This window comes from Pleuronectes platessa, chromosome 10 (assembly GCF_947347685.1).
Source record: "Pleuronectes platessa chromosome 10, fPlePla1.1, whole genome shotgun sequence".
NCBI lineage: Eukaryota > Metazoa > Chordata > Actinopteri > Pleuronectiformes > Pleuronectidae > Pleuronectes > Pleuronectes platessa.
The window spans coordinates 25,827,395-25,843,961 of record NC_070635.1 but is presented as its reverse complement, the minus strand read 5'-3'; the positions used below and the strand labels follow the sequence as shown (position 1 = coordinate 25,843,961).

The 16,567-nt window shown below is 38.6% G+C and overlaps 1 protein-coding gene across 1 annotated transcript; it reads left to right on the top strand.

The window, feature by feature from the left end:
• The first annotated feature begins 948 nt into the window (after positions 1-948).
• Positions 949-10,230, top strand: iqcg (IQ motif containing G). Its single transcript, XM_053432777.1, has 10 exons — positions 949-1,049; positions 6,381-6,510; positions 7,053-7,087; positions 7,164-7,286; positions 7,657-7,741; positions 7,922-8,095; positions 8,323-8,397; positions 9,412-9,543; positions 9,652-9,741; positions 9,869-10,230. Exons 2-10 carry the CDS (start codon positions 6,382-6,384, stop codon positions 9,986-9,988), a joined length of 963 nt encoding a protein of 320 aa, XP_053288752.1. The 5' UTR covers positions 949-1,049; position 6,381; the 3' UTR covers positions 9,989-10,230.
• Positions 10,231-16,567: the final 6,337 nt, after the last annotated feature.

Here is a 16,567-nt window from a genome sequence, read left to right as displayed (position 1 = left end):
AACTAAGCAGAGTCTTCTATGTTTCGCAGAGCTGGATATTGAGGTCAGCACAGAGCTCCAGATTTTATTTAGCAGATTTTCTTTCTCCTTTCTGAGTTCTGATTCTTGCCTCTAGAATTGTAGTGTCATCTTTTCTCATATTTCATTGTCGCCAGTTCCTCACTGGGCTCCTAAAAGTCATGTGTCAGATTCCTGCATTTCAATAACTCTTGTGTCTATTAACATATTCCTTACCGTCTCCTGTTCTACTCAGCACTCATTCATTCACCTTCAGTTGTTTTCTCTTGTACAATATTACTTGGCGCATGTTGTCATCGTACATGATGAACCTTTCTTTCATCTTCTGCAGTTCTTGTCTGCTCTTCTCCTTTGCCCTCAGCTCCGCAAGGTACAGTGGATAAATGTAGCAGCTGTTGGTCATTCATCTCTTGTGCCATCATGGACTTTTCCTCGATTTACTACACTGTTGAATTTAGTTGTTCAGGTGATTACTCTGAATATGTTAAGTTGAAAGAATAAACCTTGTTTGTGTCTGTTAACTCCACCCAGCCTTTGTATAAAGAGAAGTTCATAGCAATCAATAAGCAGACACTTCATTGTTGTCAGTTTGCTTTAATGTCACAGTGTCAGTTGACATATATTCCTTTAAGGTCTTAGACTGTTGCAATGGTGAACAATTTATCAGAAAACAAGTGTTTTTTACCTTAACAGATCTATAATATCTGTTTGTAGTTGTAGTGATAGCACCACCTACTCCCAAAAGAAGGTAAGCCTCGTTTTACAACTTTAATTTGTTTTACATTTAATTTTAACACTTGATCCAAGAAGAAATAAAAATAGTGGTGTCAGTGACTGTGTGACACATTTCATATGTCTGATGTAAATGAATAAATGGGAACGAACAGCTGGACAGGAAACAGCCTTTCAATCTAGTGCGCTGGGATGTTACCATAGCAACATGTAAACTGGCAAACCGAACAGTTTCTTGTGAAGGATTAACAGAGGTGGTTTAACCCAGTGTGAGGGGGGCTGCTCCGGATTGAAGTGAAGTGAGTGACTGGTTTGTATCTGTTAGTGCTGATATCGTGTTTTACTGTGAATGAGATGTTGAGTTTGCATCATGCTACAGTGAGCTGTTAGCTACTAGTTAGCCACACTGTTGATATGAACATCATAGTGTGACGTTAACTCGTTGATTGATGAAAGTACAGACTTTGTGATAAACAAAATACTTGTTCAACATGTTGTGGTCAGTTTCGGACTGCGGTCAAGCCAGCCGACACTCGCGCGTCTTCGGTCAAATCAGCCGACACAGAAATTCTACTGCACCCATATACTGATATTTATGGTAAACGCATCCGAACCGCCCAGAACGGAAACGGGGATATTTCAAAGTACTATAAAAATACTTTTCCCAATAATTCCAGAGTGAGACTGATATGGCTGTGTTCAGGACCTTTCTGACTACCCACACAATGAATATTAGAAATTTTTACTGTATAGATTAAGAGATTTTTCAAAGTAAAGTGCAACATTTCTACTGTGTAATAGATCATTTCTGGATATTTCAAAGTACTATAAAAATACTTTTCCCAATAATTCCAGAGTGAGACTGATATGGCTGTGTTCAGGACCTCTCAGGCTACCCACACAATGAATATTAGACATTTTTACTGTATAGATTAAGAGATTTTTCAAAGTAAAGTGCAACATTTCTACTGTGTAATAGATCATTTCTGGATATTTCAAAGTACCATAAAAATACTTTTCCCAATAATTCCAGAGTGAGACTGATATGGCTGTGTTCAGGACCTCTCAGGCTACCCACACAATGAATATTAGACATTTTTACTGTATAGATTAAGAGATTTTTCTAAGTAAAGTGCAACATTTCTACTGTGTAATAGATCATTTCTGGATATTTCAAAGTACTATAAAAAGACTTTGCCCAATAATTTCAGAGAGACACTAATATGGCTGTGTTCAGGACCTCTCAGGCTGCCCACACACTGAATATTAGACATTTTTACTGTATAGATTAAGAGATTTTTCAAAGTAAAGTGCAACATTTCTACTGTGTAATAGATCATTTCTGGATATTTCAAAGTACTATAAAAATACTTTTCCCAATAATTCCAGAGTGAGACTGATATGGCTGTGTTCAGGACCTTTCTGACTACCCACACAATGAATATTAGACATTTTTACTGTATAGATTAAGAGATTTTTCAAAGTAAAGTGCAACATTTCTACTGTGTAATAGATCATTTCTGGATATTTCAAAGTACTATAAAAATACTTTTCCCAATAATTCCAGAGGGAGACTGATATGGCTGTGTTCAGGACCTCTCAGGCTACCCACACAATGAATATTAGACATTTTTACTGTATAGATTAAGAGATTTTTCAAAGTAAAGTGCAACATTTCTACTGTGTAATAGATCATTTCTGGATATTTCAAAGTACCATAAAAATACTTTTCCCAATAATTCCAGAGTGAGACTGATATGGCTGTGTTCAGGACCTCTCAGGCTACCCACACAATGAATATTAGACATTTTTACTGTATAGATTAAGAGATTTTTCAAAGTAAAGTCAAACATGTGCCCAATCAAATCGGTTCATTTCTGGATATTTCAAAGTACTATAAAAACAGTTTGCTCAATAATTCCAGAGTGAGACTGATATGGCTGTGTTCAGGACCTCTCTGACTACCGACACAATGACTATTATACATTTTTACTGTATAGATTAAGAGATTTTTCAAAGTAAAGTGCAAGATTTCCCATGTGGAATACATCATTTCTGGATATTTCAAAGTACTATAAAAAATACTTTGCCCAATAATTCCAGAGTGAGACTGATATGGCTGTGTTCAGGACCTCTCAGGCTACCCACACAATGAATATTAGAAATTTTTACTGTATAGATTAAGAGATTTTTCAAAGTAAAGTGCAAGATTTCCCATGTGGAATACATCATTTCTGGATATTTCAAAGTACTATAAAAATACTTTTCCCAATAATTCCAGATTGAGACTGATATGGCTGTGTTCAGGACCTCTCTGACTGCCCACATAATGAATATTCGACATTTTTACTGTATAGATTAAGAGATTTTTCAAAGTAAAGTCAAACATAGATTTCATAAAAAGGTGGCTTTGTCAGCCTTGTATTTCACATTTATAATTTTCTGTTAGACAGTATGTGAATTCATTTCAACACACAAATCCCATCAAATCCGTATTAATCTCAATTCCCTGTTGTAATCACACAACAATTTTGGTGTAAAGATATATAAAAATGTCCGTTCACTTCCTTTCTGTTAACAAATGGACACAAACCAAAACGTTTGGGTGATTTTTATTCTTCATTGTCCATCACGGTCTCTCCAAAATGTTGCTCTTTGCTCTTATCAGCAGCATGCTACATCCAATTCAATTCAAGCGTTTATTGTCATTGAAAAGCTGTACAACGAAACTTAAGTGCAACTCCTCTCAGTGGTACAAAGAGACAATAACAGTTAACTAATTAAAATAACAATGAAGAAATATGACCATGACAACAGCAATGTCGCATTTGGTTTAAGCATGGTAAAGCTTATAAACATGAATAAAGCCTGCTAGTGTGGTGAAACATTTGAAATGATTACTAAGCAATGAACCTCTGTCTGCATTAAAGGTGGGAAATTTGAATTTTTACATATTCAGTGTGACAGATGTAGCCGGTGGTTTCATGCCCAGTGCCTCCAGATGGACACAGCCCAGCATCAAAATGTGCAAACCGCTGACTGGAATTGCTGTCTGTGTCAAAAATAATTCCACAATCAGTCTGTGCTATGTCATTTTTTTTTATATGTGACACTGTTTTCTTCGTCTGTGTATGAAAGGGTCGCCTAAAACACATATTTTGCCTTTCATAGTATTACCAGCTGCAAAAGCAACACTGGTATTGTTTTCACTTTGTGAGTCTGTGTGCAAGTCCCCAGGTGTTTATATTGCTATCTCTCTGTGGACAGATTTTCTCATCCCAATAGTATCCGTGAACGATGCAGTCACAAAACTTTACAGGTTTTTTTTTTCTATCAAAGTGTGAAGATGGGTGTGGCCCAACAATGGCACCTGAATTATGAGGTTAAAAGGAAGGGGTTGATCAGGACTTTACACCCCTTAAACAATTTAGCATCATGGCTGTTTAGGTTTTCTAATTTTATTTTCGTTTTAATATCACAGTTGAGTGATGTTTTGTGTTTTTACGTAAAGCTTTTAGGTTCCCATTTTATACAAAAAATGACATTTTTACCTTGTTATAAAGAACAAAGCTTTTGACAACTACTCCGGTGTTTTATTTATAAAAAGTATTTTTTTCCTCCATTGTTTGCGTTATGTATGTATTTTGTTATATATTACCTGTACTTACAAGTTTTGCAATAGTGAAATGGAGATAAATAATCAAGCTCGAAGGGAGCACAGGAGCTACAGTTGGTGCCAATTCAAAAAATATTATAAAATACAACACTACTAATTGAACAGAGCATAATTCATAGGAAAAAATGTTTTATTTGTAGTGTAAAGGGGTACCCCAATCTAACCTAAGCATTATCCCTATAAAAGGATAAGATAATAAAAAAAATGCTCAACATAATTAACAAATACAAAGAGAGTCTTTCACGCTGCGATCAAGAAATTGAAAAGACATCGCTTAGGCAATATTGATTTTTACATATGGGTGTGGCTGAAAGAGAGGGTAGGACAGTTACAGATTCCAAGAAAAGGGACTAGTCATAGGAGTGGGAATAGAAGCATTAAGGGCCGGGTCTAGACAGGCATGTATGAGGGGGCAGCCACAAATCTTGAGGGGGCATTGTGCCTAACCCTAACCCTAACCCTATTTAGTTTGAGGGGGCACAACATTTATTTGAGGGGGCCAGGCCCCCTCTTGCCCCTGCCTAGACCCGGCCCTGGAAGCATATCAGTCTCACTCTGGAATTATTGAGCAAACTGTTTTTATAGTACTTTGAAATATCCAGAAATGATCTATTACACAGTAGAAATGTTGCACTTTACTTAGAAAAATCTCTTAATCTATACAGTAAAAATGTCTAATATTCAGTATGTGGGTAGCCTTAGAGGTCCTGAACACAGGCATATCAGTGTCTCTCTAGAATTATTGAGCAAAGTATTTTTATAGTACTTTGAAATATCCAGAAATGAACTGATTTGATTGGGCACATGTTTGACTTTACTTTGAAAAATATCCTAATCTATACAGTAAAAATGTCTGATATTCAGTATGTGGGTAGTCAAAGAGGTCCTAAACACAGTCATATCAGTATCACTCTGGAATTATTGGGCAAAGTCTTTTTATAGTACTTTGAAATATCAAGAAATGATGTATTACACGGTCAAATTGTTGCACTTTACTTTGGAAAATCTCTTAATTTATACAGTAAAAATGTCTGATATTCAGTGTGTGGGTAGCCTGAGAGCTCCTGAACACAGTCATATCAGTCTCACTCTGGAATTATTGAGCAAACTGTTTTTATAGTACTTTGAAATATCCAGAAATTATGTATTTCACAGGGGAAATGTTGGACTTTACTTTGAAATATCTTTTAATTTATACAGTAAAAATGTCTAATATTCAGTATGTGGGTAGTCAGAGAGGTCCTGAACACAGCCATATCAGTCTCAATCTGGAATTATTGGGCAAAGTTTTTTTATAGTACTTTGAAATATCCAGAAATTATGTATTCCACAGGGGAAATGTTGGACTTTACTTTGGAAAATCTCTTAATTTATACAGTAAAAATGTCTGATATTCAGTATGTGGGTAGCCTGAGAGGTCCTGAACACAGGCATATCAGTGTCTTCCTGGAATTATTGGGCAAAGTCTTTTTATAGTACTTTGAAATATCCAGAAATTAACCAATTTGATTGGGCACATGTTTGACTTTACTTTGAAAAATATCTTAATTTGTACAGTAAAAAATGTCTGATATTCAGTGTGTGGGTAGCCCGAGAGGTCCTGAACACAGTCATATCAGTGTCTCTCTGGAATTATTGAGCAAACTGTTTTTATAGTACTTTGAAATATCCCTGTTCCCGTTCTGGGCGGTTCGGATGCGTTTACCATAAATATCAGTATATAGGTGCAGTAGAATTTCTGTGTCGGCTGATTTGACCACAGAGACTCGAGTGTCGGCTGGCTTGACCGCAGTCAGTTCGGGATATTAATGTGACATTGAATCATCGTATTATCCTATTTTGGTTTGCAGCAACTCATCTAAGTTGCTTGACATTGGTGGACACGGTGTCTGTGTAAATCCAATGCGTGAAACATAGTGGATACTATGATTAATATCTCGGTCATTGTCTGCAGGATGTCTTTGTCCAAGATGCAGAGCCTGAGAGTGGCAGCTGTGCTGGAGGACTGCTCAGACCAGCTGGACATACTGGGACACATTTTGACTGTGCAGATCAGCAGGGTGCAAGGCACTGGAGCTGCACAGGTGAGCTTCAATGTGTGGATGTCATGTTCACTCTCCACAAGAACATCTGTCAAACATCTGTCCCAAGGCATTTGAAAATGGCAAGAGCATCCAAAACCTAAAGAATTAAACATGTTAAACTCAGCAATGGAATCAAAGGGAAACACTGGGAAACAACCAATAATTAGAATGACACCCAGTAGAGCTCATTGCTCTGCCAATGTGCAAGAGGTCAAGCACAATTGCATACGCTTTTAGAAAACAGTTCCAAAATATACCAGATTTGTTTAAATCGGTCGTGTAGTTTTTCCATAATGTTGATAACAAACAAACCAACCCCCTATGGAAAGCGAGGAGAACATAACCTCATTAGCAGGGTAATGAAAACAGGGAGAAGGAACATGACTGAACAGGCAATCCAAAGAGGCTAAAAAAGTAACAGGAACAAGTAAATCCAAACCCAGAGCTATGAATCCAGCTATGAATGTGTGTGTGTGTGTGTGTGTGTGTGTGTGTGTGTGTGTGTGTGTGTGTGTGTGTGTGTGTGTATGTGTGTTTTTAAGGAGATAGCCAAGCTGACCAAGCTGAGGAGGGACTGGTGAGTGGTGCAGAAAAAAATTATATCGCACAAACGTTTTTTTTTGTGTCTAATTTCTCTTTGTCTCTCTCTGCAGTCAATACATCAAGCAGCACACTTTCAAGCTGCAGTCGGAGCTGGAGGAGAGGCATAGTTACACATCTCTGCTTCAGGTGGTAGACGAAGAGGAGCAGAGGAAGAAGGCTGAGAAAATGCGAAGGTTTATTGATACTGATAATAATTAATCAAAACACACATATTAGATGTTTCTTGCATTTCTTGCAGCTCTATTTGCAATATAAAATACAAATAAGACATGCAACACAAATGATACATACATTTAGCATCACATTACATCCAGAAAACACACTTAATTGACCTTCAACCAACTTTGATTTGGGATTAAGTTCCATATTTAACTTTTGGATTAATGGTGCATGATGTACAAAAGAGCTTTTAGGGACATTTAAAGGAAAGAAGCATTATAGATTTAGAAACTGTCTATTCTGAGGAGCGAGACAGGCTTTATTCTTGTAATATCATGACGGAAGAAGTCTGTGTTGTATCATAATGTGTGTCTCTCCACCAAGAGAGGGAAAGAGGGAGCTGGAGCATAAAAAACTAACTCTACAGAGACAACAAAAGGAGCTCCAACAGAAAATAGAGAAAAATGAGGTGAGAAATTTGGAGCAGATCCAAAAACCAAAGCAGTCTGCCTGAATGGCTGCTACAGCTGAAAGTGAATCTATTAATTTAAGCAAATTTATTATTTATTTGAGGACAGAATTAAACCTGTTAGTTTGCAAGTTGTTGAAAGTCCAGTGTGTCCAGAACTTTCATTACCCCCCACCTCAGGACTTGTGCCGGAACAGCGCAGGCCTCAGGCGTCAGCTGGATGAACAGTCATTACAGGCTGCTAACTGGAGGGAGATTGTGGAGAAAGACGCTGAGCTGCAGCTCCAACAGGCACAGAAGAGGAAGATCAAGGGTGAGAAGATGCTGGAGGAGGAGCTGGAGGAGCAGCTGGAGGTGGGGCCAGTTGTCCACCTGTTCCATTGCAGCCTGGGTTCACAACACCTATACCCGTAAACAACCACAGAAACAAATGCTTTCAAATTGAACTGTTATCTTCCTGTTTAGCTCCATTTTTAGCTCAGAGGATATATACTGTACCTCTCTTAGCATGGTCTTAAATTATAACGAATTTAAATTCAAATGTTCATGCCATCTTAGCAGTTATTTCCCTTCTTTCAAAGATGCTGCAGAAACAGCAGCAGGAGGATATGAGAGTTCACGAGAGGTTAAACAATTACCAGCAACGTCTAAACCAGGTAATTCTACTCACATCAGATTATTGTGTACTGTGTAAATGCTGCTCAGTCATAAGCTTCGCTGCAGTTAACATTTGTTTGAATCTGTGACGTCTGGGAGAAATTCGTATACATGCCTCAACCCAGTGCTGTCTTCTCAGAGGCTGTGGTTTATCTGAATCCTGCATAAATCACCTCAGTGCCAGTAGAGGTCACTGTACCAGCTACACAGCTACACACACAGTTCCACTGATGACATAAGCATTCATTACAAGGGTGGATTTCTGCAGCTTTTAGTGTCAATCAGTCAATCAATCTATTTTATTTGTTCACCTCGTATTCACAAATCACAATTTGTCTCAAAGGGCTTAACAAGGTGCAACATCCTCTGCCCTTAAACTTACACAGTATGGAAAAATGTACACCAAAAAAAAATGTAACTGAGGAAAACTGAACTGCGGATGTATGCCCCCCCAACGAGGACAGGTTCTGTGTACAAATTTCTACACAAACCTTTTTCCAGATTCATATAAAGGTCAATTTAAACTTTGACAACTGAAAATTAATCACTTTATTTTTAGTCCGAGTGACAACTTTGGGCGAGAGGTGGGGTACAGCCTGAATAGATAGACAGGGTATCACAACATACAGAGACAAACAAACATTCACTCTCACATTCACACCTTCAGAAAAATTTAGAGTCTTCAAATATCTAACCCCAGTCTGCATGTCTCTGGTCTGTGGGAGGAAGCCGGAGTACCCAGAGACCACCCACACAGACAGGTGGAGAACATGCAAACTGACACCCAAGTCAACTTGGAATTCGAAGCAGGAACTCTTACTCTTTCTTATGCGTCACAGGATGAAAAGGTCACAAATTGGCCCCTCGTGGTTTCCATGATTCTCCTGTTGTTTACTTCAAGTTCTTATGTTGTTTAAGTCATGTTTTGCTTAAGATGCTGTCTCTCTTACTGTTGTTAATATGTATCTAGTGCTGCAGCTGAGTCTAATGTTGGTGTGGTTCTTGTTGATCAGAGCTTGCAGCTGCAGCTGCAGCAGCTGCAGCAGCGCACAGAGCTGATGCTGCAGGACAAGCAGGGGCAGCTGAACAACGTGTGCCGCAAAAGAACAGTGAACTTGGACAAACTGTCAGAGATGAGGAGGAGGGTGAGCAGCTCCTTGAGCCCAACACGACACAGTGAAGAGCTGCTGATGCTCAACAGGACACTCACTGCAGTGGATGATTATCACTAATAGATCCTAATTTGTGTTCAGTTCAGGGAGATGGAGGAGTTGGTGATGGAGGACAGGCTGGAGCAGGAGAAACTGCTCCAACAGGAGGCAGAGGACAAAGCTGCTACTAAGGTAAAGACACACTCAGATCTCAGATCCTGGACCCTCACTATCATGGTCTATCAGGTCCTTCGGTCCTGTTTGTTCATTGTACTGATCCCTAATTCTAAACCCTGTTCTGTGACCTTTGACCCTGCAGCTGCAGGCCTGGTGGAAAGGCTGCATGGTCCGCAGAGGCCTTGGCAGTTTTAAAAAAGCAGAGAAAGGCAAGAAAGGCAAGAAAGGCAAGAAGAACAAAGAAGGAAAAACGAAGAAATAGTTATATTAAACATTTATTTTTGCTAATTTCAAACCTGTAACAAATAAAAACATTCAGTGGTACACTAGAACATATCAACATCATATCATCATTACTGTATATGGAAGTATCAACAGGCACAATGGTAGCATATTGATTCACAGTCCTGAGAACAGACTTTTTGTTAAAGTATAACCTGAGCAAGATCAAACACTTTTTATTACATAAATAATATCATACATGAAAATGCAAGAAATCAAAACTACTAAGTAGTCTACTGTTAATGACCATAGGTCATACATTTTATTGTCAACACCTTTATCATGATATGATAAGGATTTAGTCACAGTATTTCAATACTATTTATCACTGCAGTGACACATTATAAAATACATTAAGTTCATTAGGTCACAAAGAGATGACTCATTAGAACTTTGTGGGAAATTAAGAAGTGAAATTTCCAACTGCTCTCAGCTTAATGTCCTTGTGTCTGACAGAGGAGCAGAATATCTGATATTACAAAACAGGACATCTGGACATCTGCTTTGACTCTTTCAAGTCACATCTAAACCAGAGCAAAGACGTCGTGCTGGATCCTTACACTGATGTCACTCTAAATGGAAATGTAATGTAAAGAGTGTTACAACTGTCTGTTGGTTAATCCATTCCTCTATTTAACAGAAAATATGTGAACAATACATGACAAAGTTTGTCAAATGTTATTTTGTTCATCAAAAAGGGCTGAACATGCTCTGGTTCCAGCTTCTTAACTGTGAGTATTCTCTGTCAAAGCATCACACCGGTGGATCTGCTCAGCATGCATGTAGTTGTTGTCTCCGATGATGACACAGTTGAGGTGGGAGCTGTGGATGTTGATGCCAGGCTCCTCTGGGGAAAAAGGACAGTGAGGGAGAGGAGCAGGTAAAGGAGAAGTGTGCCCTATCCCCTGCTCTCCATGGTTGCAGCTGCAACTCTGATCTGTAACATGGGGACAAATGAGAACAGTTGGAGAGGTGTGATGTGTTTGATACAACTACTACAAAAAAACGAATATAACAAAATAGCATAGTATAAAATACAGCTCAAGTGTGTTTTTTAGGTTTCTAGAAATATGCTGTTAGATATACGAGTTACCCACCATGCATCTGGAGGTCAGGTTCCTGCATTAAAGGCGGATTTTCTGCCACACCAGTTTTATAGGTGTCGTTACCTATGACGCAGTCGATCAGGGTTGAGTTGCTGATGTTTACAATCAGGATGGTTGAGGGCGGACTTGGGAGTGCCACTGATTTAGCAGAAGTCGAGGGAGAGAAAGAGGAGGAGGGGAGAATATAAGAATGGGAAGTTGTTGTTCCAAAGTGATGTAATAGCAGAAATGTGTCACTACCAAGAAGTTCCTGCGTATATGGGGTTCCTCATTGAACACACAATGAGAGGTCATTTAACTTTCATCACTAGTTTACCAAGCTGCTGCATTAGATGCTGAATGTTTCAGTAATAACAAATTCTAGAATTCATTTATCACATACATAAGTTTAAACTTGGTGAAATCAACCAATCAGCATGGGCTCACAGTTCACAGTTTGTCTCATAACATAACTTTACAAGGTGTGACATCCTCTGTCCTTAACCCTCAGTAAGGAAAAACTACAAATGTTCCCTAAGGCTGTGCTATGAGGCTGAATAAGTCTATGAAAAAATGAAAATAAGACCAAAAGAAATATGTTTTCACTGATTAAAGACCATAACATTTTTAACAGAATCTAACATGAAAAAGCTGAATTTACCTTGTGTAGTTTTATCCTCATTCTGCTGCTGGTTTTGAGCTTTAAAAACAGAAAGTGATGTTATGTGATGTTACATTTTACTTAAAGATAAATTATCTTTTTAGGGCTACATGCTTCTTGCCTAACAGGCAGTGCTGGAATACCAGTGCACATTTGACACTCGACAGAAGTACAGACACAGAATCTGGACCAAGACACGGCAGCAAAGCACTGAAATAATTATGAAATTAATGTCATACCAGGGCAGCAGTTGACATTATCACACAGCATAGTGTCTAACTGGAAGCAGAAGAGCTCAAGGGCTCTTCTGCAGCTCTTCTGCGCCGCCATCTGCACCAGCTGGACCACCTGGACCACTCTCTGCATGTTGAAGGCTTTAACAGGCATCACTGGCAGTAGAGGAGAAGAAGAAGAAGGGGTAGTCATCATCACATTAACATCTACTGCTACAGAGCTGACAGAGGTCACGGGAATTTTGTTTTAGTGGCTGCAGCAGCTCAAGGTGGGGGACTTTTTACACCACAACTAGCACAATACGGAAATAGGAGTAGGATGTTTAAGCTTTGTTATAAGCTCTGATGAAAGTCCACCTAATGATATGTTAGAGCTGTGTATTCTTTACATGAACAGACTTTTTTTCACAGCAGATATGTTGACTCACAGCAGGAAAATAAACTGTAGGTGCTCCCATATATATCTATGGGTGCTGTATTCACTTGCTGCATTCACGCGCAACTCAGAGAAGCTACTTCCTGGCTGGTGAAGTCGTCTTGAGACTTCGGTGTGGGTTAAAAAGACACTGCGACACCTTTTGTCCAACTTTTGCATTATAACGAAGAGCAAAGAAAGGGGATCAGGTCTGACACGCGGATTAAACATTTCAAGTTCTTGCACGTTAACCAGGTGGACGTGTAGTATGTGGTGACGTAGCATTTGACTTGTTAACATAAAAAAATACCATTTGAAACCCAATATTATTCTAGTATATCTTAGTATATATGACACCACAAAAACGCACTATGTGGTCAGCGTAACACCTGGACCTCTCCTGCTGTGACGGCGCATATCACAACTCTATAACCCGAAGAGACACTTACAGACAGCGTTCACCCGTCAGGAAACTTTAAATAAACTCACCTGTTTGCAGTGCTCTTTCTTTCATTCCTGTACAGCTGCTGTCAGAGTGCCGGTCAGTGTTACACAGATACCATCCCTCACTGTCTCACACATATAAACTACTCGAGCTGTCAGGGAAATCCCTGACAGCAGCACGCATGCGCACTTCACCTCGGGGTTTCCATTAGATATTTTTTCCTTATACTTGCACGATGCGTTTGGTACATGGCCCCTGCTGCACATTTATGAAAAATAACAACAGAGTCTAGACACACATTTATTCAGTTGCTCAAATTGATTGATTGAGCTTTCGGGTGACTTAGTGTCTATAGTCTGTAGTCAAACCTTTAAAGACATAGTTTTGAGGAAATATTCTGGTGGCAAAACAAATAAATAAACTCCACTGGGGTCAGTTTTGAGTATGGAAACATAAAATGTATATTTGTGATAACAAAGACAACAATAATATTAAGGTGAACAGAACATATTTTGTAAACAGTATTTTGCATAGGAGAGGTACTGCACCTAGAATAAAAGAGGTGTTTTCCAAAGTTAGAAAAAAAACTCTCAGTCTGGCCGACTAAGAAAACACAACATTATTCTGTACACCTCTTTGAGTTTTCTCCAAACCAGGTAAAAACAAGAACTAGTTATTAAACCACATAAATGAGGATCTGTACAATCTTTGAGAAAAAAACACAAAACAAACTGACAACTCCTCCTTCATGCTTTCTTGAAACAAACAAAATCCCCAAATACTTCTTATTTTTCAATTGATCTGTTTGCGTGCATTAATCACTCTGTCATTATAAAATACAAAACTGAGATGTGAGGCTTAATTAAGTGAAATGTCTAGCAACAGGATTAGTTTATCTTTTATAAGGTCAGATGGTTTAAAGTATTTTATACAAGTTTAAAGTATAAAAAAGTTATAGTATTTTGTAGACATACTACAGATAGTCCTGTCAAATGTTTACTAAAGTAAAAGAATAAATATTCTCTGCAAAGTGTTTTAGACTTTTTTACATACAACAGCTGAACCACACATAATAATTACAATACAATGCAATAGTCTATATCCTGGTTCATACAGCTGTTCTGTTCTGACAGTTTCTGAAACCTCTGTGGTGTAATCAACTCTGTAAACAGGAAGTCAGTGTAATATCATGAGTAACATATATTCCTTATAATATATTGTAAGTGAAATTTCAGATTGTTCACACAGTTTATTAGAAAGTCTTCAAAAAGTTTGACCAAAGGGTTTTTGTAATAAATGGAGTGACGCCGGCGAGCTAGTTCTTGCTGGCAACTTGAGCTGCGCTGTTTCAATCCTGTGACATACATCATGTGATATACAGTGGGGCAAAAAAGTATTTAGTCAGCCACCAATTGTGCAAGCTCTCCCACTTAAAAAGATGAGAGAGGCCTGTAATTTTCATCATAGGTATACCTCAACTATGAGAGACAAAATGAGAAAAATTTTAAAGAATTTATTTGCAAATTATGGTGGAAAATAAGTATTTGGTCAATAACAAAAGGTCATCTCAATACTTTGTTATATACCCTTTGTTGGCAATGAAAGAGGTCAAACATTTTCTGTAAGTCTTCACAAGCTTCTCACACACTGTTGCAGGTATTTTGGCCCATTCCTCCATGCAGATCTCCTCTAGAGCAGTGATGTTTTGGGGCTGTCGCTGGGCAACACAGACTTTCAACTCCCTCCACAGATTTTCTATGGGGTTGAGAACTGGAGACTGGCTAGGCCCTCCAGGACCTTGAAATGCTTCTTACAAACTGTTTTTGGAATCATTGTCATGCTGAAAGACCCAGCCACGTTTCTTCTTCAATGCCCTTGCTGATGGAAGGAGGTTTTCACTCAAAATCTCACGATACATGGCCCCATTCATTCTTTCCTTTACACGGATCAGTCGTCCTGGTCCCCTAGCAGAAAAACAGCCCCAAAGCATGATGTTTCCACCCCATGCTTCACAGTAGGTATGGTGTTCTTTGGATGCAACTCGGCATTCTTTCTCCTCCAAACACGACGAGTTGAGTTTTTACCAAAAAATTCTATTTTGGTTTCATCTGACCATATGACATTCTCCCAATCCTCTTCTGGATCATCCAAATGCTCTCTAGCAAACTTCAGACGGGCCTGGACATGACCTGGTTAAGCAGGGGGACACGTCTGGCACTGCAGGATTTGAGTCCCTGGCGGCGTAGTGTGTTACTGATGGTAGCCTTTGTTACTTTGGTCCCAGCTCTCTGCAGGTCATTCACTATGTCCCCCCGTGAGGTCTGTGAGAGCTAGAAATCTTGCTTGTTTGTAGGTGACCAAATACTTGTTTTACCGAGGAATTTACCAATTAATTCATTAAAAATCCTACAATGTGATTTCCTGGATTCTTTCCCTCATAGTTGAAGTGGACCTATGGTGGATTAGCACAAGAACTTGCACAATTGGTGGCTGACTAAATACTTTTTTGCCCCACTGTACATCATAAGATATGATACATTTATTGTCCCACACACATGCACACGACATGCAAGGGGGGAAATTTGTCCCCCCTTGAAATTTTGACCCATCTGGTGTTCACACAGAGCAGTGGGCAGCCATGCACGGCGCCCCGGGGAGCAGGTGTTAGGGGAGTAAAGTGCCTTGCTCAGGGACACTTAGACAGTGTGGTGGGATAGGGACTTTGACAGTGCGGAACAGATCCAAGTGTTGTCCATGCAGGTATGTTGTTTTTATTGTCACTCCGTGTATTCGAACCAGAGACCACAGTCGGATTTTCTGCCCACAGTCCAACTTTCTGCCACTAGTCCACCGCCTCTTGTGACTTACATCATGTGATGTAATACTTCACTTGCCACAACCATCCACAGTACTCATCCACTTCATTAGGCGGTCTATTTAAGCAGAGGGAATTCCCATTACTCTCTCTGCTTCCTAACTGCTAAGCAGTACTGCAGACAATTGCCTCAGCCCTTCCACCAACCCAGCATCCACCTGTAGGCTCCAACGGGGGGTTTACAGTATTAGCTCATCACTCCCATCATATGCAGGAGTGATTAATTTAGAGCTTAGATGCCAAACACTAAACCTGTTCTACTGTTGAATAAACATTCGAACGTGAGTTGTCTGACTGAACTAATATACATTCTCTATCTAAGTTCCAAAGTCTTAATGGTGTATTAAAATCTTTGCATCAACCTGAAACTATTTTGAATGGATAAATAGATGGATGGATAAAATAAGTTACATTTAAACATACTGAATCTAAAACGGTGATATTTAAGTGTACCCTGTACAACACTCCGCTATGTGCTAATATAAACCATATTGATACTATATATAATTTTATACAATAATATTGTCTTTTTCACACTGTCTACATATTCTTAGACTCATAGTATATTATATTATTTATTGTATAGTCGAATACTTATATTTTTACCTCTACTATATATCATATCATATTATATCATACTCTTTGTATATTCTTTGTATATAATATTTATACATGTGTATATGTTATTATTATTATATTTACTATTATTATATATACTGTTGCTGCCATTATTACTATATACTGCTATTATACTGGTAGAATTACTATCATATATAAATATATATATTATGTTATATTATATACTATATATACTGTACTATTTGTATATACTGTCTAACAATAAC

Coding starts and splice junctions, on each gene's coding strand:
- iqcg (XM_053432777.1), top strand. CDS start 6,382: ATGTCTTTGTCCAAGATGCAGAGCCTGAGAGTGGCAGCTGTGCTGGAG. Junction 7,088..7,163: donor ACCAAGCTGAGGAGGGACTG/GTGAGTGGTGCA, acceptor CTCTCTCTGCAG/TCAATACATCAAGCAGCACA. Junction 8,096..8,322: donor AGCTGGAGGAGCAGCTGGAG/GTGGGGCCAGTT, acceptor CTTCTTTCAAAG/ATGCTGCAGAAACAGCAGCA.